The 20,270-nt window shown below is 38.6% G+C and overlaps 1 protein-coding gene and 1 long non-coding RNA gene across 5 annotated transcripts in view; one reads left to right on the top strand and one right to left on the bottom strand.

Moving 5' to 3' along the window:
- Positions 1-20,270, top strand: part of RORA (RAR related orphan receptor A) — an 811,723-nt gene that overhangs the window by 603,861 nt on the left and 187,592 nt on the right. For all 4 annotated transcript variants that reach the window (XM_055437102.2, XM_088839665.1, XM_088839666.1 and 1 more), the window contains one exon: positions 11,817-11,846. In XM_055437102.2, coding sequence (XP_055293077.1) covers positions 11,817-11,846 — 30 coding nt within the window. The remainder of the gene's footprint in view (positions 1-11,816; positions 11,847-20,270) is intronic.
- Positions 1-20,270, bottom strand: part of LOC148776454 (uncharacterized) — a 74,448-nt gene that overhangs the window by 18,310 nt on the left and 35,868 nt on the right. The window lies entirely within an intron of this gene.

Below are 20,270 nucleotides of genomic sequence, written 5' to 3'. Positions count from 1 at the left end.
GATTGCCCATCACCATGGGGCCTCCCATGGTTGCCAGCTGTGCCATCACACATACACTAAAGGCTGCAGATAGAATTTCCTGTAATGTATAATACAATTAGTAGTTGCCGTAAGAAACTTGCTCTCCTATTGGTCTCAGAGAGGTGATGTTTGTGATACTAAAAACCAGTATTGTCACATTTCCATTCATAGTTTCATTTTAATGTTGACTTTTCTTTATTATTAAAATTTTATTTGTGAGGCTTTATTATATGTATTTTAGAAAAGTATAAACAATGAAGTTTAAATAATAATCATTCATAATTTCTCCACTCAAAAATAACCAGTGTCATTAATTTTGTGTATATTTTTTAGTCTTTCTCTTAAGACATCTTTCTATGTGATTAAGTTTTCAATATTTTAATGGTGGTAGGGTATTCCATTATGTAAACACACATTTTTAAAAATTTAACTCATCGTCTACTATTGACATTTGAGTGGTTCCCCCCTCATGCTTTACTAATAGAAACAATGTTGTGATGAAAATCCATAATTACCTCCTAAGCCTACATTTCCAGTAGTTGAATTGCCAGATGCAAAAAAAAAAAAAAATTCCCTTGTTTCAGAGATGAGGAAACTGAGGCTCAAGAGAGATTAAGTATTTTGACCAAACTCACACAGCTGGCAGGTGACAGAGCTTGACCTGGGATCCAGTTTTCTCGACTCTAAATCTCATATGGGAAAAGAGTTTCTGCATCTACTGTAATAATGATCACACTCTACCAGTTCTGTGAATGCAAAGTATGTGCCCTGGTGGCTACTGTCTTTTCTTGAATTGTCACCTAGCGTGGTCAATCCAGACAAACTGCCAAAAATTGTCCTCAGAGGAGAAAGAAAGGCTATATAGATAGTTGACTTAACTGGACTTTTCATCTTTCTTCAAGATGATAATAGTGTTGACATTTTTCGAAACCTTTACAGACTCTTGGTATCCTATACATTCAGAAATAACTGAAGCCATCTCTCCATTTCTAAATATTCATTTGATATCCTCATTGAATTCTGGAGTTTTTAGTTCTGAGAGGGGAGCTCATTTCCTCCAGATTTAGAACCATAGAACCAAATTCTCCTTGTTTCCACATCATTAGATTCCCTCTCCTTTCTAGGTGAGTCAGCACATAAGTGAACATGTAGAATTGTTTCCTCATTTGACATAACCAATATACCCTTGCTCTATCCACATTTCTTACATTAGTAGCAAATTGGTTTGGGGTGGCTGCAGACCAGGTGAGATTTCTTCCATCATTACTTGCCTTGACCTGATATGCTGACCACAAAACATGGTCCATGAAATATTATGTTGAGTATACAAAGACATACATAATATATGAGAAGTATCCATATACAAGGGCATAATATATGAGAAGCCTGACTTGCTTTGGGGCTCCAACGTCATCATCTTTGATGATGAAGCAACCAACTAGCTCTGGTAGCTTCAATTGCAGGCTTTAAATCTGTAGCCATGAGTTTGACAGCATCCAGACAAGTCTCCTACAGACTGTACAAGTCACTACCTGTCCTTTTAGTGGCAAAGATAAGCAATTTCAACAGATTTCAGAGACATATAAGTAAAGCATTTGCTGGAAAAGCATGGTAAAAGCTGCTGAATTTTACCTGAGTTGGATCGTTCACTTACAAGCTAAAACTACTCAATTTCATAAGGCTCAGCTGTAAGTGTTAACAGTTGTCCATTCATATCTCTGCCTAGAGCTCCAAGATCAAATTTAAGTCATCCAAGTAATATCTAATGGGTAGCTCCATTTTCAGGATAGAGACTTGATAAAAGGAAATAAATTTGAAAGAATAAAGATTCTTACTGTCCATTAGTACTAATAATACATTTGGCACAAGCAAGCCATAAGAGGAGAAATTACCCTCCTTAGGTATGGGCTTTTCATAATGCACTGAATAATCATCTCAAAGAGAGAAGATGGATGTTTCCCAAATACGTTTAGTCTCAGAATTTCTTTCTAGGATAGACGATGGTCTCTTTATGTTACTTTCGCTGGGGGACCAGGAGTAAGGTTTTGTCCTTGGAACTGTTTTGTCAAAGATAAAGGCAGGACTTGAAAGCAAGTATAAATCTGGCCTGTCTGCTCAAAATTAAAAGATATTTCTGGGCACATATGTCAGGAAATATGACCTAGAGATGGAGGGCAATAATAAGAATTTTTTAAATTCAAAAAACAGAAAAAAAATTCTCTTATTCATTCCCATATCGTTTTTCAAACTAAACTGTAAATTTGTGTGTATGTGTGTATTGTAAATTGTACCTAGATTGGTAAAAGAGCTGAAGTTTTATTATCGAAATTACTCAACCTAGGCTCAAATCTAACAGAAAAGAAACTTCACATTAAAATATTATTTATTATCATAATTAGTATTTCTGATGATTTTAAAGGCTTTTTAATGCAATTACAAAATGTTTGATTGTCGTAACATTGCTAATGCTTTGTTGCCTTCCTCATGTTGTCCTTGGTCCCCACAACCCTGGCGCATAATTTATTTCTCTTTTGAGTGAACCCTAAGCATTAGTGTCCATTAAGAAATTTTAAAACAAAGTCCAGAGATTACTTGGAGCACTTTCAGTAATATGTACTGATTATCATTAATAGCTCTTTTGTCCTAGGCAAGGACGTTGTTTTGTAACATCATTTTGTTTGGCCAAGACCTTCTCGGGCTGTGTTCCTGATTTGAATCCTGTGTTGATTCTGCCCTCCACAGTGTGGAATGGAGCAAGCTCACAGGACAAGTCAGAATGGGGGACAGTGGGGCCAGATGCCAGCACAAAGTGATATGTTTTCTTTATGAAACAATTGTTAGCCATTCCAAAAAAAAAAATTCCCACATGCTGGGCCTTGTTTCTTATTTCGTGTGCATATGCTACATATAGATCACTGTTTTAACTACCAGCTCCTTATGATGAGGAAGTGAAAGATAAGTACAGGAGGGAGCAGGTGGATCCAGACAATCTCAACCTTATCACAGTGCTTGTTGATAATATGACAGAAGGGAGCCCTAATTTTCCAGATTGTGTTTTGAAAGTGTTGCCCGAGCTTTCAAATATTTATTTACCAGATTATCCACCCATTAAACAGCAGGGCTCTAATGGGCATTGCCTGAGTCCTCCCCTCCGCTCCCAGGGATTGTTCTCTGTTTATCCAGTGCAGAGTATCTGCAATTAAAAACATCTTTAGTAGGAAAGAGGCACTATACTGTGTGTCCCATGTGAATTACATTATTTAAGTCTTACTATAAACCTAGCACTGAGAATTTTATTCCCATTTTATGGATAAGAAAACAGAGGTTCAAGAGAGGTTAAGCCGTTTTCCCAAGACCACAGCTTGAATAATGGGCATCTTATTTAATGCAGGCATCTCATAAGGAAGGAGAATGAATATTGCAAAGGCCTTTGTATTTGGAGCCCTCCTTTTGTAGAAATAAAACCAAGAGTCAGTGTGCTGGGGTCGCTGTAGACACATGAAACAAGCTGGCCCAGTAAAAATTTTGTCAATTATCTTTTGGCACCTCTTTTCCTCCCCACCATACATAGCCACTTGAAATAGGGAAACATTGATATGTTTAAAAATAAAAAGAAGAAAATACAAATTCCACAATATCTTATTTTAAGTTTCTTTTTAATTGGAGTGTAGTTGATTTACAATGTTGTGTTAGTTTCAATTATACAGCAAAGTGATTCAGATATGTATAGATATATGTAGATATACGTAGATACTCTTTTCAAATTATTTTCTATTATAGGTTATCTCAGGACATTGACTATAGTTCCCTGTGCTAAGCAATAGGTCTTTGTGGCTTATATCTTTTATATATAATAGCATATCTGTTATTTCAGCTATTTTTTGTTGTGTTTGCTTTTCCTTTTGTTTTTTATTCTAACACAGACCTTATCCACGTTGCGAATATCTCTATCTCAACAATTATTATCTCATCATGAGGGAGGGCAAGAGAAGGTACGTGGGCTAAATATTAGCAAAGAGACAAAGGGGCATCTTTGTAGCTGGGGATTCGTCCAGCATGCAGGGCCTCTGGAAATGCCAGTATGGTAATTGGCATGTCTGGAGAGGAGGAAAGATGCCATTTCCTATCAAAAAAAAAAAAAAGGTTAAACTTGGTACTCATACCATTGCCTGGAATCCAAGAGACAAGAAGAAGTCCATCGAGGAAGTTAATTGGTCAAAGACTTGGCACCAAGGGAATATAGCAGCTTCTGTTCCTCGAGTGCGCTGCTCCATGATAACTGTAACTCTGAAACTACTGATAACCATGACAGTGATGAATCTGTGGTATTTTCATGACATTTCCTTTTCATTACTCTGAAGTGTGGTCAGCTAAATAGAGTCAAGCAATCTTGCTGTTATTAGAAGTTCTAGACTGGGGAGAGTTGTTGTGGAGATTTTTTTGCCCTTAGTTTTAAGGATATTAATTGGCAATTTAAAATTGTTTTCACACTGTTAAGTTAGAAATTACTCTAAAGCATTACCTGGGGATGTTTTTCTCTCTCCCTCTCTCTCTCTCTCTCTCTCACACACACACACACACACATATAAAATGAGCAGGGTAAGATTATAAGGAGTCTCACAATTTTATCAAAAGGTACCATTTTTCTCTAGCCCAGATAATTTTAAAATATCACCCCAAAGAAGTGTATCTTTTCCTTATATAACCTTTTGTGGATACTGCCTTCTTTCTTCTTTGGTTTTTAAAGGTAAAAAGAAGAAAAGTTTCAGGGGGTTGCCTTTGATTTTGAGCTACATTAGATTTTTTTCGCAGTGAGAAAAGACCTGGCAGCCTGTTGCATAGAGGAAGTTTGGTTTGATAGCTTGAAAGCAGGGCAAGAAGTCACTGATCAAGACACTAGAAGGGAAATCAAGAAATCGTGTAATTCAGCTATCTCATTCTACAGATGAGAAAACTAAGCCCCAGAGAAGTTAAATGACTTTCCCAAATCATCCAAGGAGGTAACTTTTGGCTCAGGGTGTACGAGAGGTCTGTATTTAGAAAGTTAGTTCCAGGTTCCAGCCATCACGCTTCCACAACTCCACGAAGTCCCAATCTCTGTAGAGCGCATGCTTCTGCAGATCTCTGGGAAAGGATATTGCTGTCACTTCCCAGACATTGGGAAGTGAATCAAAACCTTCACAACATCTAGACTTGGTTTGACATGCTTTGGTGGTACTGATCCAAGTCCTTTGTCCATGCAGGCCAACTGCCCATGTGCAAGTATGTTCCCTTGATTTTAGAGAGTAAAATCCAGTGGAGTTTGGGGTCTAGAATAAGAGTCCACTTATTTCTAGAAACTTGGTTCTCTCTCTTACGCTCATCAGATACAAACTTTGAAGTCAGAGCCCTTGATCTGATAACCAGTATGAAACCCAGGATATCATAAGTAGCTAAGGCGTAACTTTTGGTAGAACATTCTAATTCATCTTTATTAAAGTAAGACTGTGTGGGTTGCCCATCTTTTATCAAAGTTAATAATTAACATTTATATCACACTTCCCACTTTGTAAAGCTCTTTACACATTTTTATTTTATTTTGACTTTCACAACAACCTTTTGAGTATTATTCTGATTATATGCAATTGTAGAGACCAGAGAAGTGAAGTAACTTGCCCAGGGTCTCTGCCAAGAGGAAAAAAGTGGATAGACTAAGAACATAAGTTCAGATCAGCTGGACTCCAAATCCAGTTATCTTAAAAGCTACCTTGGGACTTTCCTGGTGGTCCAGTGGTTAAGAATCTGCCTAGGGGACTTAGGTTCGATCCCTGGTCTACGAACTATTATTTCACATGCCACAGGGCAATGATGGCTACACACAACAGGTATAGAGCCCCTACATTCTGGAACCTGTGGCCCCAGCTAGAGAGAAGCCCAGATGCCACAGTGAAAGGTCCCACAAACCACAACTAAGACCCAATGCAGCCAAAAATGAATAAATAAATTTTTTTAAGTTGCCTTTTAAAAGTCTATTATTTTTCACTTCTGGGTTGAATTAGAGCTGTTTTTCTCTTAAACATTTGTGATTTATCTTTAGAAAACCCAACTATCCTGGAATTCTTGATTTAGTCACTGCTGGGAGCATTCAGTTCAGTTCAGTTGCACAGTCGTATCCGACTCTTTGCAACCCCATGAATCACAGCACGCCAGGCCTCCCTGTCCATCACCAACTCCCAGAATTCACTCAAACTCATGTCCATCGAGTCGGTGATACCATCCAGCCATCTCATTCTCTGTCATCCCCTTCTCCTCCCGCCCCCAATCCTTCCCAGCATCAGCGATCAATGCAAAGAAATAGAGGAAAACAACAGAATAGGAAAAACAAGAGATCTCGTCAAGAAAATTAGAGATTCCAAGGAAACATTTCATGCAAAGATGGGCTTGATAAAGGACAGAAATGGTGTGGACCTAACAGAAGCAGAAGATATTAAGAAGAGGTGGCAAGAATACACAGAAGAACTGTACAAAAAAGATCTTCATGACCAAGATAGTCACGATAACGTGATCACTGACCTAGAGCCAGACATCTTGGAATGTGAAGTCAAGTGGGCCTTAGAAAGCATCACTACAAACAAAGCTAGTGGAGGTGATGGAATTCCAGTTGAGCTATTTCAAATCTTGAAAGATGATGCTGTGAAAGTGCTGCACTCAATATTTCAGCAAATTTGGAAAACTCAGCAGTGACCACAGGACTGGAAAAGGTCAGTCTTCATTCCAATCCCAAAGAAAGGCAATGCCAAAGAATGCTCAAACTACCGCACAATTGCACTCATCTCACACACTAGTAAAGTCATGAATAAAATTCTTCAAGCCAGGCTTCAGCAATATGTGAACCGTGAACTCCCAGATGTTCAAGCAGGTTTTAGAAAAGGCAGAGGCACCAGAGATCAAATTGCCAACATCCGCTGGATCATGGAGAAAGCAAGAGAGTTCCAGAAAAACATCTATTTCTGCTTCATTGACAATGCCAAAGCCTTTGACTGTGTGGATCACAATGAACTGTGAAAAATTCTGAAAGAGATGGGAATACCAGACCACCTGACCTGCCTCTTGAGAAACCTGTATACAGGACAGGAAGCAACGGTCAGAACTGGACATGGAACAACAGACTGGTTCCAAATAGGAAAAGGAGTACATCAAGGTTGTATATTGTCACCCTGCTTATTTAACTTCTATGCAGAGTACATCATGAGGAACGCTGGGCTGGAAGAAGCACAAGCTGGAATCAAGATTGCCGGGAGAAATATCAATAACCTCAGATATGCAGATGACACCACCCTTATGGCAGAAAGTGAAGAGGAACTAAAAAGCCTCTAGATGAAAGTGAAAGAGGAGAGTGAAAAGGCTGGCTTGAAGCTCAACATTCAGAAAACAAAGATCATGGCATCTGGTCCCATCACTTCATGGGAAATAGATGGGGAAACAGTGGAAACAGTGTCAGACTTTATTTTTGGGGGCTCCAAAATCACTGCGGATGCTGATTGCAGCCATGAAATTAAAAGACGCTTACTCCTTGGAAGGAAAGTTATGACCAACCTAGAGAGCATATTAAAAAGCAGAGACATTACTTTGCCAACCAAGGTCCGTCTAGTCAAGGCTATGGTTTTTCCCATGGTCATGTATGGATGTGAGAGTTGGACTGTGAAGAAAGCTGATCGCCACAGAATTGATGCTTTTGAACTGTGGTGCTGGAGAAGACTCTTGAGAGTCCCTTGTACTGCAAGGAGATCCAACCAGTCCATTCTAGAGGACATCGATCCTGGATGTTCATTGGAAGGACTAATGCTAAAACTGATGCTGGGAGCACTTGGTTTGAATAAGGCTTACCCCTTCCACCTGAGAACAAAGATGGGCAACATAGATGACCTTGATCTCAGGGATGATAAGCTCTATAGCAAGAAAGACAGGGATTTTGCAGCCTCTGGGGAAATGACAAGAAAGCAAAATGGAAGACCAGCCAACCCATTTAAGGGAGAGGGGGATGAAGAAATGGCTGCTGGTCAGAAGCCAGGGTACACAGGCCTCTCAAGTATTTCTTTCACCCAAGCACTGGTGGAGCTTCCTGGCTTAGCTAAGGCTGGAGGACAGGGCCCTGTACATTTAAATTATTTATAGAGCTGATTGCTGAGGGATGTGTTTTTGATGATAGCCATTCTGACCAGTGTGATGTTATATTTCACTGTGATTTTGATGTGCATTTCCCTAATGGTTAGCAATTTTGAGCATCTTTTCATGTGCCTGTTGGCCATCTGCCTCTTCTCTTTGGAAAAATGTCTATTCAGGGCTTCTGCCCATTTTTTAATCAAACTGTTTGCTTTTTTGATGTTGAATTGTATGGGCTGTTTACATATGTTAGATATTAACCCCTTATCAGTCATATTATTTGCAATATTTTTTTTCCCATTAGGTAGGTTGTCTTTTCATTTTGTTGATGGTTTCCTTTCCTGTGCAAAAGCTTTTGAGTTTAGTTAGGTCCCATTTGTTTAGTTTTGCTTTTATTTCCTTTGCTTTAGGAGACAGAGCCAAAAAGAATATTGCTACAATTTATGTCTATGTTTTCTTCTAGAAGTTTTATGATTTCCAGTATTATATTTAGGTCTTTAATCCATTTTGAGTTTTAGTATATGTGTTAAATGTTCTGATTTCATTCTTTTACATGTAGCTGTCCAGTTTTCCCAGTAATGCTTATGGAAGAGACTATCTTTTCTCCATTGTATATTATTGCCTTCTCTGTCACAGATTCATTCACCATAGTGTGTGGGTTTATTTCTGAGCTTTTTATCCTCGTCCATTGATCTATATATATTTTGTGTGTGTGCCTAAACCATATTGTTATGATTACTGTAGCTTTATAGTATTTTCTGAAGTCACAGAGCATGATTCCTCCAATTCCATTTTTCTTTCTCAAAGTTTGGCTATTTCAGAGTCTTTTGTGTTTCCATATAAGTTTTTAAATTATTTGTTCTAGTTCTGTGAAAAATGCCTTTTGTATTTTGATAGGGATTACATTGAAATCTGTAGATTGCCTTGGATAGTATGGTCATTTTAACAATATTATTTTTTCCAGTCCAAGAACGTCATATATCTTCCCATCATTTTGTGTCATCTTCAGTATCTTTCATCAGTGTCTTATAGTTTTCAAGTACCGGTCTTTTACCTCCTTAGAGAGCTTTAAATACATACCATGGATTCACTTCCCACCAGATATTAACTTTCCACAGAAAACTTTTTATTGTCTTCGTTAAACTTTCCAGAGTTGACTCATTTGTGCAGTGAGAAGGACATTTTCTCCTTTTTCCCCTACTTCTGTGGAGTCAGTTATTTTGAAGTACTGGAGCTTCTATAGAGAAAACACTACCATAAGACATTAGTGTGATCACGGTTATTTTTAAGGAAATGAGAAGTAAGGAATTCCATGAAATTTTCTGATTGTTTCATTAAATTTGTCTTTTATGTGTTCAAATTGTTCCAGTTAATATTCCTTTCCTATGAAAACAGAATTTTGACTTCATAATGGCTCTTAAGTTAAAAAAAGGAAAAGAAAATTAAATGTTATACACAGTCTGTCTCTAGGAGTTGTAATACATTTTAAAAGATATTACTTATGTGAGAGGGATGTGTTTTTTAAGCCTATCTCCATAAAAGTATATTTACTAATTTATTGGTATATTTTTCCTTGCTGTAATGAATATAATTTACACTTTATTTGTATAAGTTAGGGTTGCCAGATAAAATACAGGATGCTCAGTTACATTTGAATTTCAGATAAATTATTAGTGTCTGAAATTTAAATGTAACTGGGAATCCTATATTGTTTCTGCTAAATCTGGCAGCTCTTGTATAGATATATCCCCCAGTTATTTATACTGATCACTAATTGGCAATTTAAAAAAAAAAAAAAGAGGCGGAGTTTGTGCTGTTGCAGAAGTCATACTTTCTTCTGGAGACAGATATGAGAAGTTTTAGCTCCATGCTATTCTGATCGCAAAGACCAAGCAGTTTTCCTGGAAAGATTTTAAAAATCTATTATCATTATAATCGTCATGAAAATATTTGATGAGAACACTGCATCACACTGTATAATAAATTTAAGTAGAAAAGTCAAAGCAGTGGTATTTTCATCAGGCCTTTGGATGTCAGGAAAAATTGTTCCACACTCAGCGAATATAGATAGGTGCGTTTGGGGCTGTGTTAAATCCAATTGTGTGAAGGTTCTGAATAATCAGGAGTGACAGCATAAGCACTTTCTCTTCAAAGTGATTTTTACAGAAAGCATTATTTCCTAAGGAAAGTACACATATAGCTCTCATAATGCTGAAAAAGCACTAGTATATCAATTTATTGGTGCTGGTGTCATGAGCTGGAGTTGCAAATGGTATTCAGATTTTCAATTTGACTCCCTGTTGCTGTTGGGAGAAGTTCCCTTCCCATGAAAAAGCTTATTTCAAAAACTCCTAAAACCCTTTAGTCAGTTCCCATGTGAGAGAGTCTTTAAGACTCTTTGCAGAGGGTTTTAGCTTCACTCTGCAAAGCCAACTCAAACACGACGAAAAACAATAGTTTCGTTTTCCTCAATAAAAAGGGGGGAAAAAAGAATTTGAGTTGGGCTGTGTAATTTCAGCTTCCCTAAATAAGTCCTTTGGAAAGTTGTGGGGGGAACAAGTGTGTGATTTTGGTCTTGGCGCACAACTTTGGCACTGACTTTTTTTTTTTATGTCTACCATGGATTTTCACAACAGATTTCTACCCTGTATGATACGTCCCATAGCTAAGTAATAGGTCTGATGTGGGTGCCAAATTTTTCAATGAGGTTACTTTCTAGAGGAGGGTTAAATAGTTCTCTTAATAACTTGAAAGAAAAAACACATTTAAGGTTTACCGCATTTCTTAGTCACAGGCTAAATGTTTTCAAGAGTTTTATGACTTTGAGCCTATTTAGTCTTAAGAATATCCCCCAAGAAGAATGAAGCATACAGAATTAATAAGTGGAACACTTCTGAAATGTCAGTAGCACTGTTTTCGTTGAAGGATGCGTTCACCTTATCTTTCTGAGGTCCTCATGTGCTGAATCTCGTCCAGCTCCATTCCTCACCTGCTCCCTGTAGAGCAGCTGGGAAGCCTCAGGGGTGCTGACTCATGAATCCCTTGTGTTTTCATGTGGTTTGTGTGCATCGTGCTGCCATTTGCAGAAGTAGCATTCATCCCCCTTCTGACTTTAATGTGTAAGGACAGAGAGGTACATTTTGTGGATGTATTTTCCCTCCCCATTAAATGTAATGCTTCATGTAAGCAGCAAGAATCATTTTCATTAAAAAGTAAACATGAAATCAATGGCCAGAGCAAATGAATTGCTCTGTGGCTCGGTTCACTCTTGCCTGAGTAAGTTGGCATCACTCTCTTAAATCTTTCCCTTAAATCTTAAATCTTTCCCACTCTACTTATAAATGTGATCATCTTTCCTATTTAAAATCAAAAATAAGAGTCTTCCCTCACTCTGTTTAATGACTGTCTATGCTGCTATTTTTTTTTTTTTAACCACAGAATCTCTTAAGCCAGTAGGCAATGCTTGCTGGCCCCATGGTGAATGATTTCATCACTCTGGGGTAGATCCCGTGATGTTGTAGGTGAAATGAGAACTCACCTTCCCTCTGCATCCCCATCTGAACAAAATGCATTTCAGAGTACACTGGGAATGATGTGTGTTCTAAGAAACACACATAGGCCGCTTTCTCACCTTTGTCCTTCTTCTCTTCTAGGTATCTCAGTAACAAAGAAGACACATACATGTAAGTAATGCATCTTTTTTTCTTGTCCAAAGTTTTCTGCAGAATTGGAATTCGCATATGTCTGGCTGCTGTGGCCCTCCAAGTATAAACTAATGTTTCAACTGTGATCCATGGTCAGTACAGGTCATACTTCTCTACCTGTAGTGGTCGGAAGTGGTACATCTCCACCTGTTTGTACTGAGTGTGTGTTAAAGAGGGTCTAGGTATAGTGTGATACATTCTAGCAATTCGAGGCATTCATCTTTAGAAAAACATACAATCTAGCCAGGAGGATCAATTAATTACTTACTGGTCACCCTTACTCTGGATCCTTCTTAGAGGAGTTGGTATGTTTCTAGGAAACATCACCTTGATTTCTTTTAAACTTGGGTTTCCTTTTCCTCACCATTCACGATGTAGGTCGTTTTGTACTTGTGTCTGTGGAGCAGAGATACTGACCAGGAACCTGGGTGCTGCCGGTTGACCCTGAGTGTGGCCTTTGTGGGCCCTGGTAAATCGCATGGGTAGTTTGATGTGGAAACGTGTGCTGAATTTATCCTCTGTATTCATTCCCACCTCTCAGGTTCAACTGCTTTCATCAATTGCCTTCATTCGAACTCCACCATAAGTTTGCAAACTCACGTCAATGTAAAGTGTTGTGATTTGCATTCTGAGCAAATTTGACTGTGCCTTGAACCTCAGGATGAAATCAATACGTCATTGATGGCAGGCAGTCAACTTTCGCTGTACTCGACCAGCATATTATTTAGACTTTGAATTAAGAGTGTCATTAGAATTTGATAACTATTTTAGAACACACATACGTGCTACCTATGAGATATGTTTGGGCATCCTTCTAAGGCAAGCAATGGAGATACTTATGGCACAATTTAGGGCCGACAGAGACGTGTCCCCCAATTTTTCCTATGTATGCTTTGAAAAGTTTTGATTTTATGTGAACCATTTGGAGGGGAAAAAAATCTGTGTACCATCAAAGTAGTTTATCTTGTGCCTCGGTTGATTCTTAAAATCTGCTCTTGGATTTGTCTGTCTGTCTATCTGTATTTGTAGAAAACAAACATAGAAAGCAAAAAAAAAACCCACAAAAGCCAACAACCCCACCCAGTTTGATGGTTGTCTGACTCTCAGGTCCCAGTCCTGCAGTCTCTCCACATGGCTCTCCCGTGGGCTCCAGTGGAATGTTAGTTTGAGGAGAGAGGGAAGTTCAGGCCCGTAATGGACACATGCTCAGGACAGCACCTCATCTCTCAATGCACAGTTCCAGCTGGCTGTCCCTCCACCAGGATAGTCTGTGGCCCTTAGTTTTTTGGGGGTTGTTTTGTCGTCATCGTTGTTGTTGTTCTTGCTGTTGTCGGTGCATAATTGAGCTCATGATGACTGAGAGATTGACAGTGCAGGAGACTGAAGTCCTCTGTATATCCGCAGGGCAGGCATGGTACAGAGCGCTTCCTTGCACAGCCTTGCCCATGAGCTCGTCCCTGGCCTGGTGGGACCCACTCTAGAGGTGGTAAGTAATTCAGTCTTTCTGCTAGCTCAGTCCTGGGCCTCTCCCAAACAGGGGCGGATGATTGTGCCTACTGTTGATGGCGGTTTGGGGTATGGACTCCTGGCCACCTGGCAATATACAGAAAGCCGCTGACTGTTTGCATTATGACTTGGCTCCTGGATAAGTGAACAAAACCACTGGTTCAACTCCATTGGATTCAATGAATAGGACAGAGACCAGAGATGTTACTTAACAGCCAGACCATCTATCCATAGGGACCTTCAAGGAACTGTCATCCCTAAGGACAATTTCATTGGCCTGTTGCAGAAATAATAACCTGTGGTTGGATTGAAATTCATGGAAGGATTTGGGTGACAGCATGAGAGTGGTAGCTAGTGAGAAAAGGTGGCACTTCAGGCAATGTAACAGGTTGGTCTTTCAATGGAGGCTTACTATCAGATATAACTGCTTGAAAACAAAATCAAGATATAGCCAGAATGGGTAGATTTTGAGTGCCTTTCTAACTATGCAAATCAACAGGAAAATTCTTAGGGATTAGCATAATGTAAATGTAGAAAGATTTAATACTTCCTTTATTGTGTAGCTTAGATATTACATTTATAAGAATGATTTAGATTGGAAATCATCTTGGTTTTTTGGTTGATGTTTATTTTCATGATGTGGGGACAGGACCCAAAATAAAATGTCCCAATGACAAGCTGGGAAGAATAGCATCTCAATAGACATTTGACTCAAAACTTTGCACATGCCAAGGAGAAACTGAACTGTCCAAGTTGCATGTTAGTGAAAGTCTTCTATGATACTTAAACATGGAGATTGTTTTTGTCACTAAGCTTAGCAGACAGGCCATCATATTTCTGATCTTAGTGTCTCTACAGGCCCTGCAAGTTGTGAAGAGGAGGAAAACAAATCAGTTCTTCCTCTAATAACTATCACCCAAATGACTTCTTTAGCATCTGTCTGATTTTTCCTAAAAACTGAACCTTCCCAACTTGCTGATCAGTTTTCTTAAGATGTTAAATTCCAGCTCCTCCTAAATCATCTTGACATCTATTCTTCAAAAAGTTTCACTCTCAGGGAAGTGTGTGAATTCATTTTTCAGACTGTCTCGAGACTTCTACTTTTAGCCAGGGATTGGCAAACTTCGGTCAAGGATTGACTACATAATCACCCACAGCTGAAGTCACCTCCAATTAGCAGTTTCAACCTGAATTTCCTAACTGCCCTCACAGAGAGATTGTTCCATTTACAAATTAACATGTACAGTTGCAGAATATATTATCAGACCTGAGTGTCAGCTCACAGGTACACCAGTCAGAGGTGCAAGAACTACAAAATGAACCTGAATAGTTGTGACACTTGATCGCATTTTAGGCCACCTTGTTATCTGGAAAGTACAGGTATTGCTTCTTTTTTAAAAAACAAAAAAGTGTTTGGGGCGAGTTAAGCCATAAATTCCCAGGAAAAGAGATCTGATTGTTAGCCTCACAGAAATCCATAAGCCTGGTCTTTGGAGACCACTGATTCGCCTCAGTTCCTGGGACAGCACTGTCAGTGTCATTAGCTTTACTTGGCAGGTGAGGAAAGGCCAAGTTTGGGGGCTTCTGCTATGAAGTCATCATGACAGATCAAGGAATTCTTAAGCTTGCAATGTTCTTCACTTGTCAACACGATATGTTCCTGATGGGTTTTGGTGTGTGAACATAAAAGGGAGTTTTTATTTGTGGGATAGGGGTGTCCTCGAGAAATTTTTCCATGGTGTAGAATTTAATTTTCGTGGCTGATTATATAGCACCTGTATTTGGTTGGACACTTCCAAGATTGCTTTAGCTTTGGTGATTCACAAGTTTGTTCTGGTCTCTTTCCTGCTGAAATAGTACTGTGTGGATAAATATGTTTTTTCTTGGAATCCACTGCTGTCTTTGTTTTTATTATTTGCCAAGGACAACTGTTCATTTGCTCCTGACTTCTTAATCTAATTCTGAATGGGTAGTTCTGCATTCACTAAAATGTTAGAAGATGACATATATGGAGATGAAAAAGTGAAAAATAAAACAGATAATAATCTTAGCTATTTCCAGCTTCTAGGGAGTTTACCATCATTGCCATCATCTTAGGGAATATAGCATCTAGTCACCACAGTGTCAACCAGAGAGATACCTGGTTGGCTCCTGGATTGCCTCCAGAGTGTCAACAGATCATTATCACGTCCTCCTGTTCTCATCCTTGTTTATATTCTTTATTGTTTTTTGAAGTATAGTTGGGTCACAATAAAGTGTTATTTCAGGTGTACAGCACAGAGTGATTCCGAGAGATAGACAGGGAGGTAGGTAGATAGATCTTTTTCAGATTCTTACCCCGTATACATTATTATAAAATATTGAGTACAGTTCCCTACTTGGTGCTATATAGTAGGTTCTTGTTGGTTATCTATTTTATATATAGTAGTGTATATATATTAACCCCAACACCCTAATTTATATTCCTAAATCATATCCCTTATATTTCTTGTATAAGTCTCTTCTCCTTGCTTTCTTCCACACTGAGGGACTTCCAGACATTCAAAAATTAGAAGTTACTCAGTAAGCAATCAAGAAAATTTGTTAGTATAGTCCCACTGAGTGTCAGTTTTCCCTAATAAATAAAAATAGAATATGCTTCTGAACCTTCTGGAACTTTTCATTTTAACCCAAATAGCCATCAAAAGTGAATGTAGTACATTTGCAAATGTTTGGTTGCATCAGGCTAACACCTAAGATAGTAAATTAAAGCACTGTGTTATTTATAAATAGATTTTAGTTCTTAGAAGTAAAAATATTTCAGTACAAATCAGAATATTTCTTTGAGAACTAACCCTTTTGTATCTTTAAAGAAAAAAACTATTTACTATGATCATTTAAAGCAGACTTGGTTAATGTATTCACTTCTTACCCCTAGAGACTTGGCTTTAAATTTGACTTAGAGAAAATTAGTTTTGAGGCCTCAACCTCCTCTCCATGGATATTTGCTGATATTGCAAAGTGAACCCAATAGTTTGTCACGGTTGTTGCTGTTTACTCAGGAGCTCCGAGAACTAGATTCGCCTTATTTTCTTGTTTTCTTTTCCTTTCCTTGAGGCCATTCCTTTTGGTTGTAGACTCTTAGCAACCCCAAACTTGGGGCTCACCCACAGTGTTTTCACAGTCCAGGAAAACTCAAGAACCATTCTTGGCAAAGTGAATGGAAGGTGCTTTGGTTGTATAGTTAATTGGTTGCTGTGACAACCAATGTGAGTCATGGTGTGACTCACGGCAATTATAATTTCAATTGCTGGCTGGATGTTTCATTAGGACAGACCTGAGAAGAAGCCACACTGAAGTTCTTTCAGTCGGCTTTCATCCAACTCTCATCCACCCATTAACCAACAGCCACAAACTAGTGCTCACAAAGTTGCCAGAAGTTTCATTTCTTAGCTTGCTGAGACCACTAGCCATTCCAGACACTAAGTTTGCTGCCGATGGAGCATGACCAAAATACAAGTGCTGGCCTCTTAGAGGGCTACTCAATGGACAATTGTTTATTAAGGATTTACTATGTACTGACAGATTCTTTGACCCCAAGGAGCTTACACACTTAGTTCAAAGTTGGGACTGCAGGAAAGTGGGAACACATAATCACAGGAAATAATCTGAAAATACAAAGGCTAAGTGTACAGTTTCCAGAAGTTTCAGCTCATAACTGGAAATCAGATTAAGCCAGAAAAGTGAGAGAGGAGAAAAGAATTAGAGAGACCTCCAGGATTCTGACAGTGTGACCCAAGCATACAGCAGCAATGAAGGGAGCGGTGAATATTTACCCCTGGATGCTAAAAACGACTCTTGCTCCTCCCCCTATTCTCACACAGAGGAAAACCTACTCTGTTCCTTCAAGATCAGTTAATCCAAGGAAGTAAAAATCCCCCGAACCGTCTGGAGATGTTTGCCTTGTTTAGACTCAGCCTGTCTGTCTAGAGCCAAGCTCTTTGAACTATTCAGGATTCCTCTGTCTCATCATATTAAGATATAAATGGATCACATTTGGCCCTGCCAGTCAGTTCTTCCAAGGTAGGAGATTTGCATAGTCTAAAAATCCACCATTCATGGTGGGGATCTGTGAATTCCATTAAAAATCTGAATCTTTAGCTAAGTGTTTCCATCAGAGCATCCAACTGGTTCATATTTGCTGTTTATGGACCTCAGATTTGAGAACTGAATTTGGACAAAAAGTATTTGTGTTCTCATTTCAGAACATAGGTTCAAAAATGAGATGAGGAATAGCTCTTTTAAAGTCCATGATCACAAGGCTTCCCTGGTGGTCCAGTGGTTAAGACTCTGTGCTTCCAATGTGGAGGATGTGGGTTTGATCCCTGGTCGGGGAACTAAGATTTCACATGCCACATGGCATGGCCAAAAAAAAAAAATTATGACCAGTACTAGAAAATAAAAATGCTTAGCCTACCAAGTACTGGTGTCTACTTGATGGATTTGTTGTATATTTAGTGAAACTCTTATACATGATTGGGCTGACTGTTAAAGAAGAGCTGTATGTCTTTTCAGGATTTTGTGTTACTTCAAGTTCAATAATAATAGTATTAACAATGGTGATAGGAATGGTGAAGGTTCCAGTAGGTGCTATGGTAGCAACAAGAGCTATTACTTACTTAGCAGTTCTGATATTCCAGGCATTATGTTCAGTGCTTGACATGAATTATCTCATTTAATCTTCTCATTGACCCCATGAGCTTTGTCCTACTTGTACCCCCAAGTTGAGATGAGAAAATTTGTCTGAGAGATCAGTCACTTAACTTAGAGAAGTGAGACAACTTGGAAACTCACCCATCTAGCTGAAAATGGGCAGAGCTGGGACTCAGAGTAGATTGACTCCTTGCACGCACATTATTATCTTCAATATCGGCATTGGGTAATCACCACGGAACACTTGCTAAGTGCTAGATGCTTTTCTAAACATTTTGTATGTGTTATTTCATTCCATCTTTCCCATAATCTTGTGAGGGAGGTATTGCTACTATCCCCCCTCTACAGGTGAAAACTGAGGCCCAGGGTTCTACAACCAGCTGGTATGTGGTTTAAGCCAGGGTTTAAGCCAACCCACAGAACCACAGAATGAAGTAAAGAACTTCATTCCTTAGAGTGATCGTTCCACTCAAAATATAGGAAGAAAGTCAAGTGTAATAGTCATTCCTACAATCAGATTTTCTTTTACTTTACAACTGTTTTACCTATAAGACTTCTAACCTTGGTGAACCAACTGATTACAAGAAACGGATATGTTATTCCCACTATATGAAAAAGTTCATTTAAACCAATTGAACTAAAATGATCATTACTTATCTTTTTTCAAAGAAAACTGAGTTTAATTATTAATGCACATGTTTGGGTATCCTGTTTATGAACCAAGTCTGTTTGATGACTAATAATATAAATAGATTATTACTTATTTTTTAACAACCTAATCTCATTCATCAAAGAACAAACCTCCATTTAACACCACTATTCATACACCTCAACTGATTCCACAATAAAATAATAGTTAAAAATGGTTATTTTTGCTTCTAAGATAGTCATGCTCCTTGCACTAGTAGTAATATGTATTTCTGACAGCAGGAATCTGTTTTCCACTGCAACAAAACCTTTAACAGTTATTTATGGCATTTATAAGAAAATTGCACATTAGCATTCTTTTGTCAGATCAACTTGATAATTCATGTACAACTATCATTGCACTAAGAGGTAGAATAATTCAGGATACTGTGGTTTCCCTAAACCTAACCAAAAACAAACAAAACCATGAAAGCTAAAAGTTCCTTAGGGAACTGAAATGTATATCAAAGGGATGTGTAGGAGAATTAAACATCTGGGTTTCAAGTATGCTTGAGAGTACCTAAATTTCAGATTGGGTTTGCAGTCATACCAGCTTCTCTCTTTATTGAGATCTACACCCAAAGGACTAAAAAGAAGCAGAGATATTATCAAAGTGTCTGAAATATGAAGAAAGTTACTGTCTACATGAACTTTATGAATTACACAGAAGATTGCACACTAGGTCTATCAAGTACACTTGCAGGAAGTTAGTGAATTCAAAGTCACATGGTCCTTTTGATTATAATTGATGTCCATAACTGCACAAATGATGACTACGTTTTTCACTTCCATGCTGTTCAATTATCCTTTTTTCTGTGACTGCTAGAGTTTCCTCACAGTTCTCCACCCACTTCACCTCCATCTCTGGGTACACATTATTCCTCTGTAGGATTGATAGCTCTGTTTGTCTTGTTTTGCTTTGATGAAATTGTAGGCATGGATTTTAGCCCCTCATGTCTTAAATGCTTAACCATCAAGCATAAATTAGAGGGCATATTGAAGAAAAGAGCAGAAATGGCAAGAATGTGCAAGATTCAGGTTCGGATTCAGAGAGGCTTAATCCATACATCTTTTACTTTAATCATCCTATTTTGGAGGAGAGAAGGAGGAGACTCTGTGGTGGATGATCCAGATACCTGTGATACTGGAAATCTAAGGAGGGAAGGCCAAAAAGCAGACCACAGCCAATCCCTGTACCAAATGCAGGTGGTAGGGAGTCAGAACGATTTTATTAGCTTAATATTCCTAACACCTACTCTGTGTGTGGCATGTGTTAGGCACAGCATAAAACAGGAAGTTTAACTCTTAATCCTCACTCTGCAATAGTTTAGTCTACATCTGAGTAGAAAGGACACTTGAGGAACTTTTAGTAATGAAGAAGTTGCAGAAGAATGCAGGGCTGTGATTCAATTGGATTGTCCATCTAAGTGGGCAACCCAGGTGGGGAGCTGAACTGGATCAGCTGGAAGAGTAGTGAGTAGCTGGAAGATCAACTGGAAGGTAGATTGATGAAGGACT

The sequence above is a fragment of the Moschus berezovskii genome, chromosome 9 (assembly GCF_049115385.1).
Source record: "Moschus berezovskii isolate FMDL1 chromosome 9, NW_MosBer_1.0, whole genome shotgun sequence".
Taxonomy (NCBI): Eukaryota; Metazoa; Chordata; class Mammalia; order Artiodactyla; family Moschidae; genus Moschus; species Moschus berezovskii.
This window is presented reverse-complemented; position numbering and strand designations above follow the sequence as displayed.